At 43.7% G+C, this 16,785-nt stretch overlaps 1 protein-coding gene across 2 annotated transcripts in view; it reads right to left on the bottom strand.

The window, feature by feature from the left end:
- Nucleotides 1-6,971: 6,971 nt before the first annotated feature.
- The window catches only part of LOC107115117 (cytochrome b5), a 35,060-nt gene continuing 25,246 nt past the window's right edge, over nt 6,972-16,785 (bottom strand). For both annotated transcript variants that reach the window (XM_015416738.1, XM_015416739.1), the window contains 3 exons: nt 11,154-11,183; nt 8,292-8,326; nt 6,972-7,150 (listed from right to left, as the gene is read on the bottom strand). In XM_015416738.1, coding sequence (XP_015272224.1) covers nt 7,072-7,150; nt 8,292-8,326; nt 11,154-11,183 — 144 coding nt within the window. In that variant the 3' untranslated portion in view covers nt 6,972-7,071. The remainder of the gene's footprint in view (nt 7,151-8,291; nt 8,327-11,153; nt 11,184-16,785) is intronic.

Here is a 16,785-nt window from a genome sequence, read left to right as displayed (position 1 = left end):
GTCAGTACATTTTAGCATCCTGAGGACCTCATTTTTTTTCATAGACTCACTCAGGCTCCCCTTCTTTCTTCACAGGAACACACCACATACCGCACACCAGACAACCCCTTTTCAGAGTGTGCATGGCAAGTTGTGTGAGCCCCATGGAGGCTTCCATCCTCTCATATTATCAAAACATTATACAAAAGATTAATCAGGCAACTTTAAGAAAAGTATTTTATGGTCCAGTCAGTTGTTAGGAGCGCGGACTCTAATCTGAGAGAACCGGGTTTGAGTCCCCACTCCTCCACTTGCACCTGCTGATGTGAAGCATAGCAGTCCATACATTTTAGCATCCTGAGGGCCTCATTTTTATTTTTTTTCATAGACTCACTCAAGCTCCCCTTCTTTCTTCACAGGAACACACCTGTTGTGGGGAGGGGAAGGGAAAGGAGTTTGTAAGCCGCTCTGAGACTCCAAGTGAAGGGCGGGGTATAAATCCAATCTCCTCTCCTCCTCCTCTCAGAAGGTAGCTGGTTCTGTAGGGCCACAATTCAAAATATCCCAGTCAAAGTACTAATCAATCTCATTGCTTGACTGGAAAGGATTTTGCGCTGAAGACAGCAAGAAATTTCTGTACTGGTTAACTTCTATATCGATGCTAAATGAACAGGGACATGAAGAGGCTTGGGGAAATTTAGACAGCTGCTCAGAGAAATATGGGAGCAAAAACCTCACCACCAGGGCTTTTTTTGTAGAAAATGCCCAGCAGGAACTCATTAGCGTGATAGGCTACACTTAACTTCAGAAACTGATTTGCATATTAGGCACCACCTCCGTGCCTTTTTGCACTGAAGACAGCAAGAAATTTCTGTACTGGTTAACTTCTATATAGATGCTAAATGAACAGGGACATGAAGAGGCTTGGGAAAATTTAGACAGCTGCTCAGAGAAATATGGGAGCAAAAACCTCACCACCAGGGCTTTTTTTGTAGAAAATGCCCAGCAGGAACTCATTAGCGTGATAGGCTACACTTAACTTCAGAAACTGATTTGCATATTAGGCACCACCTCCATGCCTTCCCTTGGCTTGCCCGGGTGTCCTGTGGCAAGCCAGCCCTTGGACAGGCCGGGGAAGGCACGGGGAGGCATTTAAATGCATCCCCGAACCTTGCAGGCCCCCAGCCTGCCTGCCTCTGAGTCACTGGGGGGGGGTCGCTCTCCAGGCCTTCCCTCTGTAGCCACGCAGGCAGAGGTTTTGGCTGTATTGGGCGTGGCCAACTCTGAAGCTAGCCGGAACTCCGTTCCTGTGCGTTCCTGCCCCAAAATAGCCCTGCTCAACGCATCACATTCAACTGAAAAGCATCATAATCTTTTTGTCTAATAATGCAGAATGGCAGCTCTATACCTGTATGCTGAGATATTTTGCTTTGGCAATCAAAGAGAAAACTATTTCAGTTTTATACCAGAATTAACTATTATGAACGCGTTAGAACTACAACTTCTTGATGTTACTCAACCAATTATGAGTTCTTAGGGCTGAGCTACTTATTCCCAGCAACCAATCAACATGTTTTCTACCTGGTGCTCTGAAAGCTAGGTTACTGTGGATCAAATGAAATCCTACTGTTTGAATGAAAAGGGAAGCTGATACCCAGGGCCAGATTAAGACCAACTGACACCCTAAGCACAGCTCAACAATGGTGCCCCTCGGCCTTTCCATTGCTTAACTGAGAAGACATTAAGACTCAATAAGTGCTGAAGGTGAAACACAAGATTAAAATTTCAGGATTTTTCCAGGCCACCTCCCAGGCCAGACCCCACAACGATATTAAATATAAACTTAAAAAATATATTTAACATTAAGTATCAGTAAGCAATATAAGCTAAAAATATATATATGGTGCTCTTCTTCCCTTGGTGCCCTAAGCTGCTGATGACTTTTCTGAGATGTAAAGTCCCTCCCACATTTGTAAAAAACTGAGGGGGCTCCATTTTCCACTTAGCATGAAAAAGGCTCTACTTCTGTCCTTACAAAGCACTTGCAGACACCCTAGATCAGGAGTCCACCTTTGAAAAATACTGGTCTGACAGAATAGTTAAAAACAAACAACGAACAGTGCCACCCACTCCACTTAATCTCATCCCACACTAGGCATCTTCAGACAACTCAGTTACCCAGAAATATTGCAGATTTACTGTGCGACACAAAGCAAAGTTGTCCAAAAACACTTTTAGCACAAAAGCATGTTCAAATGAATCAGCTTTTAAGGACTCCTTTTCAGCGCTCCTACACAGAAGGAAAACTTGAAGACATCGGCTAGAATCTGAAAAGTTGCTTAGGCTCAAACAAGGCACTTATGCTTGCGTGTTCACTGGATTTTCCCCATCTTTGAACAGCACTCTCTACCTCTTCCCATCTGTCACACAGTGTCATAAACCTTTTCCCAAAAACTCTTCTTGGCTTGAAAAGCAGTTGGATTGGGGGAGGAGAGAAGACCAACAAAAGCAAGTCTCAGCTTTCCTTGGGCTCATACTGCTGGGGTCACCATTATTTGTAACCTTGTTCCTTTGTGTAAAAAATGTAAACCAGCAGCCAAGGAACAAATCACCTGCTTTAAAACCTGATAGAAATCTAAAATTAAATGGATATATTTTCTAGACACACTTTACCTGGAGACTTTTCACTTTGTTGATACCATTATTTGCAGAACTATTGGACACTGCTTCAGTATTCAAACCACTGAACTCTCAATTCCCCCTTTTTTGGGTGGCAGCTTTTTATGTTTATATTTCAAGAACCAAAACTAGCACCAAGATGAATATTTACAACTGGCTGTCATATGTGACATGAAAGCAGCCAATTTCCCCCCAAAATAAAAGGAACAGAATAAGAGCAAGTGAGAGAAAATTGATAAATCTTCTCTCCTCACAGACTGAGGGAAGACACTATTCCTTGACCCCTCATATATTATATCCATTCAAGGCAGTAGCACATTTATTATTCAACAAACATGAAATTGAGCCAACTTCAGAGGACGGCGGAAGACAGTAGGGCCTGGCGGGAGCTGGTCCATGGGGTCGCGAAGAGTCAGACTTGACTGTGCGACCGAACAACAACAAAGCTATGTTTTAGCACCACTGCTCTTTTGGTGTACTGAAAAATTGGTACAACAGGACAGATCACATTTCTAGAGGAAAAATATTAATTTGGTGTGTGAGAGTATCAGCCATGGATGCAGAGTAGCTAAGCAACTGGGCAGAAGGGATGTCTTGGGACTGCACCCTAGCAATTCTCCTATAAACAATCAATTACCTTGCTATTACCAAAATGAATTTATTAATTTTATCATCTATTTCACTACAGCAAAAGAATGACACCTTGACCTGGCTGGAAGCAATGAAATCATAGCCATAAAGTGATAGTCTGACGACATTAGAAACTAAGTGAACTAGTGTACTTGAGAATCAAGAAATGACTAGAAAGGAATCTTAACAGGCCTAGTGCAGTGATAAAACATCCATTTGTTGATTTTGCTGCTAAACATTGTGCATGCTCACATATACCAGCATGATCAGTAGCAGCAACTGAACCCCTTTGACATTTCAGTACCCAACTTTCTATCACATTTAACCACCCTATAAAAAGCATTAGTTATTTTAAAAACTGCAAAAATTAGTAGACAGATGAGAAACTGGCAGCCGGAATGTTGAGTTAAAATACGCAGCTCAATAAACTTAATTGACCTTCTGCATGTCATTTTTCTTCTAATTATCAGAATACCGTTGTACTAAAGAAAATTAATGACGCTTGACATAGATGCCTCAAGATATTTTTAATAAACAAGGCTACTTGTTAAATACTATAGAGTATTATCAATTAAATAAGCAAACTTAGCAAGACACATTTTAAATGCAGTGTCCAGTGAACCAGACATTCTTGGAAGAGAGTGGGAGGTGTAGATTGATTTCTGCATAATCAGTGATGTTGTTAAAGTTGGTTCATTGCAAATTCATCTTTTGACTTAATATATTTTCAGAATTATTTTGAAGAGAAACTAGGAAGAAGCCATGATCTCCAAATGGTCTGATAGCTTTTATTTACTTATATGATCTCCATTATTAGGACTCCAACAGTCCATGTGGCTGAACGGCCCTGCTAACCTGCAAATGCTCCTCTGTTCAGTCGCCAAGGAACCTCAGCATCTGCAACCACCTAGCAGCCTGCCACTTTTCTGGGCTGCCCAACCCCAGGAAGGATTTTCCTCTTTCAGTACTACTGCCACCCACTGGCTGTATTAGGAATTACCCACCAAGAGAGCCAGTGGTCCCAGCGCCCTTTCCCACATTGCCATTCAAAGACCCTGCCTTTTGCCTGCATCTCCCGCTACTCAGTGACTGGTTACAACAACTACAGCTTACTGCATTTGTGCATTCCCATGGAAATATCGATTTACCAACTGACCACCTCCCTTCCCTGGGCACCAGCTTTGAATAGTGTGTTCAAACACTTGAGGTCTATGTGGTAGAGAATTTATTAGAAATAAAAGCGTCCACACACATAGTCTCAGCACTGCAACAGACCAGAGTAAGAAATATGAAAGGTGTAAATATGAAGTTCCTCTGTCCCATACTCTATATATGCCATAGCTGATCTTATTCTAAGGAAAGCTCTTTTATTTAGGAGTTACAAAGTTCTAAAAGCTTTCTATTACCATGGTGTCTTTATTCAGGCTACCAGGTCTGCTCCACGTGGCAATAGCTGCCATCAGCTGGGGCTCAGGTGTGAGAGATCCTTCTGCCTGAATTAACCTTGCAAAAGTTGGACCACCAAAATGTAACCCTCTCCCTCTATGTAAAGGGTTTTATTATCTCGGTTTGACTACCCTTGAAAAACCCCTTCCAGAAATCTGCAGGAACATAATAGTTCTCTGTGTAGGTGTCACATTCCTACTTAAGGTGTGAGCTGACCATCTCATTGTCTTCAGCCAGAAAGCCATTAGCATTTCCAGAACTTTGATGATTGGTGCTTGATGAGGCTTGAAAGCAAATTACTTTTTATTACTGCCTGTCTCCAGCTAAGAAAGAAAGAAAAAATTTAAACTCAAGGTGGTAGTTTTATCAAGTCCAAACCTGCAAATAAAGTGCATTTCTCCACAGTCCATAAAATAATTACCCTTTAAATGCCCCTTATGCCTGCATTCATATAATGCCTGCATTCATATACAAAGTTTATTAATGTAGCATTATTAGTTCACTTAAAGAATGTACTGGATTGATGAACCAACTGTAAAGAAATTAAATTTAAATATTTACATTACTACATCAATTTAGATGCATTTTGAGCTTTGGAAGGCAAAGTTTACGGCATCACTTCACTGCGCTCCCAGCCAGCACCACCTTTCATAAGAACTGCCCCCATATTGCCATGAATTTCCCAAGTTACCATATACTCTTTACCCTACCCAGGTTGATGCACACCCCTTCATTAATATCAGCTGAGCTTGACTCCATACCTCTGTCAAACAGGACATCACAAGATACAGTAAACATCGGAGTTTATTCCTTAAACATTATCCATGTGAATAACACAAGAATTAACAAGTAAAATCATATGTACACGCAAGTAGAGTTATGCAAAACAAATGGGCATGTGACATTCACTACTTATTTTCTTTCATATTCCATTATTTTATCAAAAGGACCTGTGAACAGATTCAAGACATTCATGTATTTGTTTACAACTGTGGTATTCAAGGCAGGTTTTACAGTAATCTGAGTAGCGTACGAAGGCAAAGTTCTCGAGAGCTCAACACACATAGGGATTCTGATTGAAATAGCACCACCCTGTTTATGCAATTTATGCAGAGAAAGGAGGTTTTTTCTGACTGGCAAAAGTTCATACTGAAATTTCAACCCAGAGATAGTTACAAATATATTGCCCTATCAGAGACCGAACTTGGTCCGGAGATGCTGCTGTGTGAACTGAGCGCACCTTTACTTATGTGTAGGCCAGGTCTCTAGAGCCATTTTCAGGAGGGTGGTTGCAGATGGGGGGGGGCATAATTGCTTTCTGTTCACACCCCAGGTTCTTTTGGTTCAAGCCAGTGTGTTAAGATGTCATTATTCCCATGCTAAAGCTAGAGCCCCCCCCCCCTTTAGGAAGACAGAAGTTACAACTTTAAAAATGGGTATTTAACTAGAAAGAAACCAGCTGTTAGTGAAAGAATTACAGATAAAAGGCAAAGTGGTAAGCATAAGGAAGGAGTCTTAAGACATCACCTCCAACTGCCATTTATGTTGACAAGAGAAGCAAAATGGAGGGAGGGGGGAAAAATCAAAAAGCTTTAAGTGATAAAGTCACATTTCATAAGAATACACAGAGAGTATCAGTGTTCTTAATTCCAATAGCACAGTAATCTCATACAGTGAACAGATTAACATGATAGAGAGCCCCTACACATAAAAGTTGAGTAAAAGGCAGGATTAAAAGTGCACAGTCAAACAAACTTTATTTTGGCTTTCTCAATGGTGGATGGATGGTTTCAAATATTGTCCTGACATGAAGAACAGTAATTCACATTCTTCGTTCTCTTTACCAAAACAGAGTCTTCCATTATCACTTCTCAATATGGTGCTTATTCAGACATGTAGAAACGGTACAGAAAGACTGCAATAACTGCTGCTAGTGCTGCAATCAGCCAGGTGGTCCACGAACTAGAAGGAACAAGCAGACATTATTTTCATACCAATCCAAAAACATCTAAAAGATGTACTTTAGAAAACTGAATAGATTCAATCCACAGGTTCTATTCCACTGGAATCACAGCATTTATATTTTCAAAACATCACTTCTATTGAGGGCTATGCATGTGCTTTACACAGATTGCTACTTCCCACTGGAGGGCCCCACTTCCACACTGCTTGTGGATCCAACCCACTGTTTCTAAGCAGTTTCTGGCACATCACTAACGCACCTCTAGCCATGGATGGATGGTTTCAAATATTGTCCTGACATGAAGAACAGTAATTCACATTCTTCGTTCTCTTTACCAAAACAGAGTCTTCCATTATCACTTCTCAATATGGTGCTTATTCAGACATGTAGAAACGGTACAGAAAGACTGCAATAACTGCTGCTAGTGCTGCAATCAGCCAGGTGGTCCACGAACTAGAAGGAACAAGCAGACATTATTTTCATACCAATCCAAAAACATCTAAAAGATGTACTTTAGAAAACTGAATAGATTCAATCCACAGGTTCTATTCCACTGAAATCACAACATTTATATTTTCAAAACATCACTTCTATTGAGGGCTATGCATGTGCTTTACACAGATTGCTACTTCCCACTGGAGGGCCCCACTTTCACACCGCTTGTGGATCCAACCAACTGTTTCTAAGCAGTTTCTTTCAATGACAACAGCAGAGCAAAAGCTGGCACATCACTAACGCACCTCTAGCCAAACACAATGAGCTGATCTTTAAGCAACAGGGTAAAGCACCTGATAAAAACAGTGACAAAGAGAGGGCACAGTAGTGTTCAACACACACACAGCCTTGCATAGAGTAAGGGGGGTATTTTACTGAAACACGTCTTGGGCAGAAATGCAAATGCAAAATAAGTTTTATTTTTCATGTGAAGCGATTATAAAATACTACTTTTAGAGGTAACCAGGATGCTTTAAACAGGACAAAGGGCTACAAGTCCAAAGGGAAATGTTTTGTTAGAGGGACAGTTTAATAAAGGAACCCTATATGCTGCAGCATTTCTTACAGGGGTTTTTTTTTTGCATCTTTGTTAGGACTGCACTATAAGTTTCCTCTTCTAAGCCCAATGAAGTCACAGCCAACAACAACAAAAAAGCAGAGATAATGGGAATGGTTTCAAATATGGGGAGCCTCCCACCAAATAGAGCCACAAACGATTCTCAAGGCAGAAGAACCAACTTATTTCTTACTGCTACACTGACTACCCCAACCCTTTTCTGAAAGGGTGGCGCATGGGGGAGACTCTAGATCATATGTCCCAGGTCTTAATTAACTCTCCGAACTTAATGGAATTAATGAGTCCTGCTCAACTAACACAAGCAGTGCTGACCCTCTGATCTTGATCTAAAAGTCACACACGGAGAACTTTCAGAAGACAGGAAAGTGGCCTAGCTATCATCCATTTCCATTGCAGCCTGTACTCATTTCATGCTGGATAGTGAAATAAAAAAATATTCATAAAGATTATCTGTACAGCCTAGTCTGTTTGCTTAAACAATGAACTGACTTCATTAGTTAAATGAAAGCATACGATAGATACCTGGTATTAGAATCAACCGTGGAAATATAAGTATCCTGAAAAAGAAAGCCATAAGTGAGTTATAGAATTTTAATGGCATCTCCTTCCCACAAAACTAGCTTTAGGGATAAAGTGCTTTTCCTTGGAACTCCCGTGAATTACATTATGCTTGTTGCCAGGGGTCATTTCCTGCAGGAGCGCATAGGAGTGGAGCTCCGGCAGTAAAAAGCCCAGGGGGTGGGCACATGCAACAAGCCCCACCCCCTGCTCCTGGCCGCTCTCAGTCAGAGCAAGAAGCAGCCAGGTAAGTTGCAGAGCTCCCCCCGGCCCCCGCAGCCCAAAACAGTCCAGTGGCGCTTTTAAGACCAAGTTTTATTCAGGTACCAGCTCTCCCTCCTCTGCGAGGACAGATCTGCACATCCCCCCCCCCAATAGCTAGCAATCCAAAACAGTCCAGTGGAGCCTGAGCGGTGGGTGTTGCCTTCTGACACACTTCCGGTGATGTCGGGGGTGTGGCATATGCAAATAGATTATGCTAATGAGTTATGCTAATGAGCTCCTGCACCTCTTTTTCTACGAAATGACCCCTGCTTGTTGCAAACCTTTTAACTCATTAACTACTTTATCTTAAGATTAAACTTCTGTGCTCACTTGCAAACCCAGAGGCCTCTGCTGTATAAGTGCTCACTGCAGTCATACAAAATTCACTCAAATTACAGCAATGCTTCATTAGTGTGGAACTTTTAGTTAGTTAGGAAAATTTGTGGGGCACAATGGAGTAAAAACAGGCAGAAACAGAGCGACAGGTGTTCTCAGGGACATGCTTGAAGGATGTCAGTGGAATCTGGCCTCTCTGCACAGCCACAACACTATTCTTGGGACTTATTAGTTAATATCAAGCTGCGGTGTAGGAGAGAGGTTACCTCCAAAGCACTTACAATGTAATTTCTAGTTCCCTCAATTTAGATGTTAACAAGTATGAAACTCTCTTAAGCTTTAAAGAGAAAAGTAAAAGTGAGCAATAAATTATAGCAACTAGCTTGGGGGCTTACTGAACTAGAGAATAAAAGCTACACATTTCAACTACCAAAAAAAGAGAGGCTTAGATCTGACAGAGGATTGCTACACGTGGCAGGGATTCCCATCCACAGAAACAGCTTTCATGCCTCCTCCTGCTGCAGCTCAAAATACCACCCCTCCCTGCTCTGAGTGAAAATCAGGGCAGGCTGGAAGTCTGCAGTGGGAAGGGGGAACCAATGAAAATCATCTCCGGCTTCATCCACAGAAGTCATGTGTGGGACCCAAGGCTATGTAACAGAAAGAATAGACCACAGTGTCCTCCTCTAAAAATCCTAACTGAAAGAAGCAGTGAAGCCCTCACACACAAAATTACTACCTGAAAACCCCAAGACATTGGTACACTGTCCAATTCAATACTGAAAATTCAGTATTCAGCAATTACCCCATAGTAAATAATTTATAATATAATTAGTCCCTACTATATTAATCCACCTGAAAGTTTAATTGCACTGCAATCCTATGAAGAGTTACTCCACTGAAATCAAGAGATTTAGATGGGATTAACTCTGCATAGGCTTGAGATATGAAAACCACTATCATGGGCATTTTTTGAAAATTATGCTGTCACCAAGGTGTCACCAGCCAACAGGACTGCAATCTCATGGCTTGTACCTTTTAGTTTCTAATTTCTATTGATTGTTCAGTGCTGGAATACGTAGCCCTGTTCTTAATGACAGCTAAAATATCAGGATTATATCAATATTAGGCTTAACTTGTTAAAACTTCAAACCTGCGTGCAAAAAATAAATAAATGCTTAAAGTAGTACAACCAAAGCAATTTCTGCAATGGTCGGCATTCTCTCAGGTGCTCCGCAACACTAGGGAACAGAATTATGGAAAGTTTAATTATAATGCCCGTTGCGGAAATAAATGCAACGGGATCTAGAAAGAGGCTCTGGGAGAGTGCTCTGGCTTTGGGCAAACAGTGTCAGTTTCCTGTGGCGACCTCAGCAGGGTTTAATGAGTCCACTGTTTTCTCCAGAGGGACTGATCTCTGCTACCTGAAGTGCATTTGTATGTTTGAGTTATCTGTAGCCCTCACCTGGAGAGTGGTAACCATTGTTACCCATTCTCCTCTCCCCTATGAGGTATGTTATGCAACTGAAAATTCCAACTGCCTTGCGGGGGGGGGGAGTTTGAGGTGTGGAATGGACTGAAGTCCAATCAGCTTCCATATGCAAAAGACCAGGTTGTTGCAGCAGTTGTGGTGTGGGTGGGACCCGGGCTTTGCCTTCTGATTGGTGGCGATATATGCTGAGGAGCAGTGCCATCAGCCATACACTAAGGGAGTGCATTTTAGAATTAGAACTTTGGCACCCTCTATTCAATTATATATAAGGAGAGATACATGTAGCATTGTGAAGTGCCTGTGAGAATGCTGGCTGTTCCAGAACTTGCTCTGGATTTAATATTTAAGGCATGTTCTTAAGACACTAAACTTATTCAACAGAAAGCCCACTCATAGTCAGCCCTGGCACCTTCACTGGTTCTACTAGGACCAGGCTACAGAGTGGTACTAAGGCTAGACTTATTTCTAACTATTCAAGAAAGTATGGAGTCTTTATGACAAAGTAGAACTGTAGCAATATCCAGGTTCCATTCAGCAAGTTAATAAAGCCTAGAAGCCTGGTATCCTATAGAACTCTCCCCTATTACTCTTTCTGCTACTTTCTGATAAAAAATACATATTCTGGCAAGTCACAGAAACTACTACTCTTTAGCACTGTGAGTGCAACCCACAAACCACTGCTACCAAAAATTTGCATACACAATGGATTTGAGGATTCAAAGTGATACACTTACTGTTGGTTTCTGAACTTTCTCCCAGTCATCCTGCAAGGGGAAGAACACACCAGTTACATACAACACTATGCAGACTGCCTAACGAGGGTAAGGCCAAGTAGGCCTGCTGCCCAGCAGTGCTTCTGATGGGCTGTATAGATGTTTAAAAAGTTGCTTTGGCAGTAGGGTTGCCAAATCTGCAAAACGTACCAGCGGGGAAGCTTCCAGCTGGTCCGGGAGCCTTTTGTGGATGCGCGCGCGCGCCGCCAGAGCATCACCAGAAGTGACGTCACGCACTGGGCGGGGCCACGCCATTTGAGGCGTGGCGTGGCCCCGCCCCCAGCGTGCGACGTCACTTCCGGGTGACGCGCACGCCGGGGCGGAGTTCCCCCCGGGCCCCGATTCCCCGGCGTCGGGTAACGGGCCTCCGGGGCGGGGGGAATTCTGCCCTACCGGGGGGGTTGGCAGCCCTATTTGGCAGCATCTGCAAACACAACACAATATGTTCACTTTAAAAGGCATCCTGTTAAACAGAGCTCTGTCTGAAATGTATAAAGGTTACTATTAGAGTTATGCATAACTTCATTCCTGGATATTTTGTGGTAGGCTCAGCCGCCCATGGCAGCCATTTTGTTCTTGCCTCCTCCTGCTGCAGCTGCCATTTTATGGTTTCACCCATCACATGTATTAAAAATTCCAACAGCATCCAAAAGGTCAAAAAGTTTGTGGACCCCCCGTTTAGTGAAAGTAAGACAAAAAAGGAAATTTTAGACAGACAGACATGGTATGATGGCTTTAAGGGGAAAGTGTGCATGCATATTACAGCTTATCTTTTTTATAATGTTGGTGAAAAATTTACCATCTTAAGTCACCCCAACGCAGTTATTATATTCAGTTTATCTTTAGATAAACTCCACCAGAGATAAAAATGCCTTGGTTAAAGACTCCTAATTCAGGCAACAGCTTAAAATACTCTACTGTGAGTCTTACAGCAAGACAGATGTTTCATAGAAGGAGGGAGGTTTTACAAATATAATGTGTACAAAGTAATAATTTAAAAAAATTAATCTTGCACTGATATTTTGATGTCAAGTTCAGTTTTCCACTGCCTTCCAACTTTATCACAAATATTTGTATTGGCAAAACTTTTATTTTTAAAAGACATTAAAACATTATAAAGCAGCTGATGAGAAATGGGGGGGAGGTTACTTTAAAATTGTATCACCAAGGTCATGCAGTAATAAACCTCCACTAGACAAGGTCTGTGCACACGCCAAGGTTCTCTTTTAGAAGAAATATGCTCAACAATGCTCAGAAAAAGAACTACTGGGAACCCATTTAGAATGCAATAATCAAAATATACATTAGACTCTTATCCTATGTATATGATCATACCACAGAGACCTTTCTGTATTTACCACACCCAGAAATATAAACCCTGACAAGTTTTAGCCCAGCAACTGCATGGATGGGCTCAATCCCTGATGTCACATCCCAGATGCAAACTACTAACACCGAAGTAGTAGTATCAAAGCATCGTACTGATACTGACAATGTTTTCTGAGATGGTCCTCAGCAGGTGAAAATCTGCACCATAGCCTTCCTTAGTGAACTCTCAAAAATAAATAACTCCCAGCTTCCCCTTGGCTAGGGATGGGCACGAACCAAACCACAAAGCAAAATTTGTTATGAATTTTGCCCTGTTCATGGTTTGTGAACCAAAGTTCGTGACAGGTCTACCATCACAAACTTCCACAAACTTTTAAAGCAGTTCTTGGATAGAACATAAAGCAGGGGTTTAAAGGGACTCCGAGCCCCTTTAAACCCCTGCTTTCTATTCCCCACAAAAGTCGCAAAAACAGCTGAGTGGTGGGGAACACCTCCCTGCCACTCAGCTGTTATTAGGGCTTTCAGACTCCACAAGAAAGGGAAACAGATGAGCAGCAGGGAGCACCTCTCCCAGCTCAGGGTTTTTTTTGGACTTTAAATCAAATTGAGTTAAATCATGATTTAAATCACTAGTCAGAAGGACAGGATTTAAAGCATGATTTGCTACATAATGACTCTTTCTTGCTGGTCTTAATAATCTTAATATTTATAACCAGATGAAGGTTTCATTTTTAGAATAACTTTTCAGATCAGTTTTACAGTTATATCAAAAAATTACTGATTTGGTTATACATTGAATAATATGACCAAACCTCAGGCTGTACATCAGTGATGGCGAACCTTTAGAGACCGAGTGCTCAAACTGCAACCCAAAACCCACTTATTTATCGCAGAGTGCCAACATGGCAATTTAACCTGAATACTGAGGTTTTAGTTTAGACAAAACAACTCATACATTAACATCTTTTGTCTTAAAAGAAAAACACAATAACAGAGCTTTCAATGATACAAACAACTTTTTATTGAAAGGTAAACGTTTGCATTTGACATGCTTTTGAACATGGGGGTAGCAGGAGTGTTCTGGGACTGGAATGACAGCCCCTTGGGGTAACAGCAGTGTTCTGTGACTAGAATGACAGGCCCTAGAGTGGAATGACAGCCCCTGGATGTAGTAGCAGTGGTCTGGGATGGGAATGACAGCCCCTGGGGATAGCAGATGTGCTCTGGGCCTGCAATGCGAGACCAGGGAGTGGAATGACAGCCCCTGGGCGTAGCAGGAGTGTTCAGGGACTGGAATGACAGCACCCAGAGTGGAATGACAGCCCCTGGGTGTAGTAGGAGTGGACTGGGACTGGAATGACAGGCCCCAGAGTGGAATGACAGTCCCCCCAGGGGTAGCAGAACACTCCTACTACCTCCTGGGGCTGTCATTCCACTGTCGGGCCTGTCATTCCATTCCCAGAATACTCCTGCTACCCCCAGGGGCTTTCATTCCATTCTGTGGTCACTCATTCCAGTCCCAGAACACATCTGCTACTCCCAGGCCCTGTCATTCCACTTTGTGGTCTCGCATTCTGGTCACAGAACACTCCTACTACATCCAGGGTCCGTGATTCCACTTTGGGGCCTGTCATTTCCATCCCTGAACAGTCCTGCTACCCCCAGGCCCTGTCATTCCACTCTGTGGTCTCTCATTCTAGTCACAGAACACTCCTTCTTCCCCCAGGTGCTGTCATTCCCCTCCGTGGTCTCTCATTCCAGTCCCTGAACACTCCTGCTACACTCAGGAGCTGTCATTCCACTCTGGGGCCTGTTATTCTAGTCACGGGACACTGCTGCTACCACCAGGGGCTGTCATTCAAGTCTGGGGCCTGTCATTCCAGTCCCAGACCACTCCTACTATATCCAGGGGTGGTTCATTCCACTCGGGGGCCTGTCATTTCAGTTTCAGAACACTCCTACCACCCCCAGGGGTAGTCATTCCATTCTGGGGCCTGTCATTCTAGTCACAGAACACTGCTGCTACCACCAAGGGCTGTCATTCCAATCCCAGAACACTTCTGCTACACCCAGGGGCTGTCCGTTCACTCTGTGGTCTCTCATTCCAGTCCCAGACCACTCCTACTATATCCAGGGGCTGTCATTCCACTCTGTGGTCTCTCATTCCAGTCCCTGAACACTCCTGCTACCCCCTGTGGCTGTCATTCCAATCTGTGGCCTCTCATTCCAGTCCCAGAACACTTCTGCTACACCCAAGGGCTGTCATTCCATTCTGTGGTCTCTCATTCCAGTCCCAGACCACTCGTACTATATCCAGGGGCTGGTCATTCCACTCTGTGGTCTCTCATTCCAGTCCCTGAACACTCCTGCTACCCCCTTTGGCTGTCATTCCAATCTGTGGTCTCTCATTCCAGTCCCAGAACACTTCTGCTACTCCCAGGGGCAGTCATTCCACTCTGGAAAAGACATCCTCCTGAGAATTATGAATAACCTGACCCCTTGAGAGAGAGGTGTGCTTAAAACAGAGTTACACACATGACACATAACAACATTAAATAATATTAAATACATAACCAAGTTTCCTTCTTCAAGTGAATACAAACTAAGTTTTGCCTGTTGCTGTGAGCAAGACAATTCCCAGGGCTTTTTTTTCTGGCGGAACATGCCTCTCCAGAGGGAAACCTTCAGGTTTCACTACAGTACCTCTCCAATACATCCAGGAGTCAAACCCTCCAGGGCTTCCCTTCCACCCAGGGTTAAGAAGAAGAGAAGAGATTGGATTCACTAGGAGTCTCAGAGTGGCTTACAAACTCCTTCCCCTCCCCACAACAGACACCCTGTGAGGTAGGGGAGGCTGAGAGAGCTCTTTCCAGAACTGCCCTTTCAAGGACAGCTCTGACAGAACTATGGCTTGTCCATGGTTATCCAGCAGCTGCAAGAGGAGGAGTGGGGAATCAAACCCGGTTCTCCCAGATTAGAGTCCACGCACTTAACCACTACACCAAACTGGCTCCTAAAAGGGGGAGCCTTCTTGGTTCAGGTCCATCCAGCCCAAGATCTGTTACACATAGTGGCCCTACCCAGACTCAGGGACCCTTCTGAGGTTCTTTTAAGGCAAGGGACATTCAGAGGTGGTTAGCCATTGCCTGACTGCATCACAACCCTGAACATCCTTGGTGGTCTCCCATCCAAATACTAACTAGGGCTGACCCTGCTAAGCTTCTGAGATCTACTGAGATCAAGCTACCCTGGGCCATCCAGGTCACATGTTTACTATCCCTGTATTCCAGTGCTCTGGACAGGTCTTCGTTTTGCCTCCTTCTTGGGTTGATATGCCCCTGGCTTTGGACCACTCTCTCTCTTGTTACACACCTGCTCCTGCCCTCTTGGGTGCTTTCTGCAGTTCCCCTCCTATCCACCCCCACCCAGCATAACTGAGATGCACCTGGGGAACTCCTGCCTTTTTCTGAGTTCAGATGTGCTACCTGACAGAGAGGAGGGGAGCCCCTCAAGAAGCCAACATCTTGGCTCAGACACATTCATCAGGTGCACTTTCCTAGGCATGCTGCCCTTGAGTACAAGAAGCTGCCTTCTACTTAATCAGGCGATTGTTCCATCAAACTCACTATTTTCCATTCAGACTGGCAGCAGCTCTCACACAGAGGTTTCTCCCATCTCCTTTTAAAAGAGGGCTAGAGGGAGAAAGACAGAGAGGGGGGAAAGAGAGAGAGAGAGGGACAGAGATAGAAACAGAGGGGGGATAGAAAGACGGGGGGGACACAGAGAGAGAAAGACAAGAGGGGGAGATTTCTCACAAGCTGCTGCAGTGCTCTCGCTCTTCCCTTTCCCCCCCGGATCATACGTGTCAATTTCACACTAAGTGCTGCGCGGCTGCATTTTGCCCTGCAGCTTCTCAATCCTCAAAAACAGGACTGAGTAGAGGTGGGGAAAATCGGGAGACGCTGTGGGGTAGCACATAGTGTGAAACTGACATGTACGTTTGGGGGAAAGGGAAGAGCAAGTGTGCTGCAGCAGCTTGTGGAAATCGGCCAGAGAGAAAGGGGGGTGGGGGGTGGGAGAAAGACAGAAAAAGACAGACAGAGAGAGAAAGATGGGGGGCAAACAGACAAAGGAGCAGAGAGAAAGACAGAGAGGGGGAAGAGAGACAGAGGGGAACAGAGAGAAAGAGAAATTCAGAGGAGAGAGAGAGACGGGGAAGAAAGACAGATAGAGAGAGGGGCAGAGAGAGAAATACAGAGAAGGG

This window comes from Gekko japonicus, unplaced genomic scaffold, assembly GCF_001447785.1.
Source record: "Gekko japonicus isolate JY-2015 unplaced genomic scaffold, Gekko_japonicus_V1.1 scaffold39, whole genome shotgun sequence".
NCBI lineage: Eukaryota > Metazoa > Chordata > Lepidosauria > Squamata > Gekkonidae > Gekko > Gekko japonicus.
This window is presented reverse-complemented; position numbering and strand designations above follow the sequence as displayed.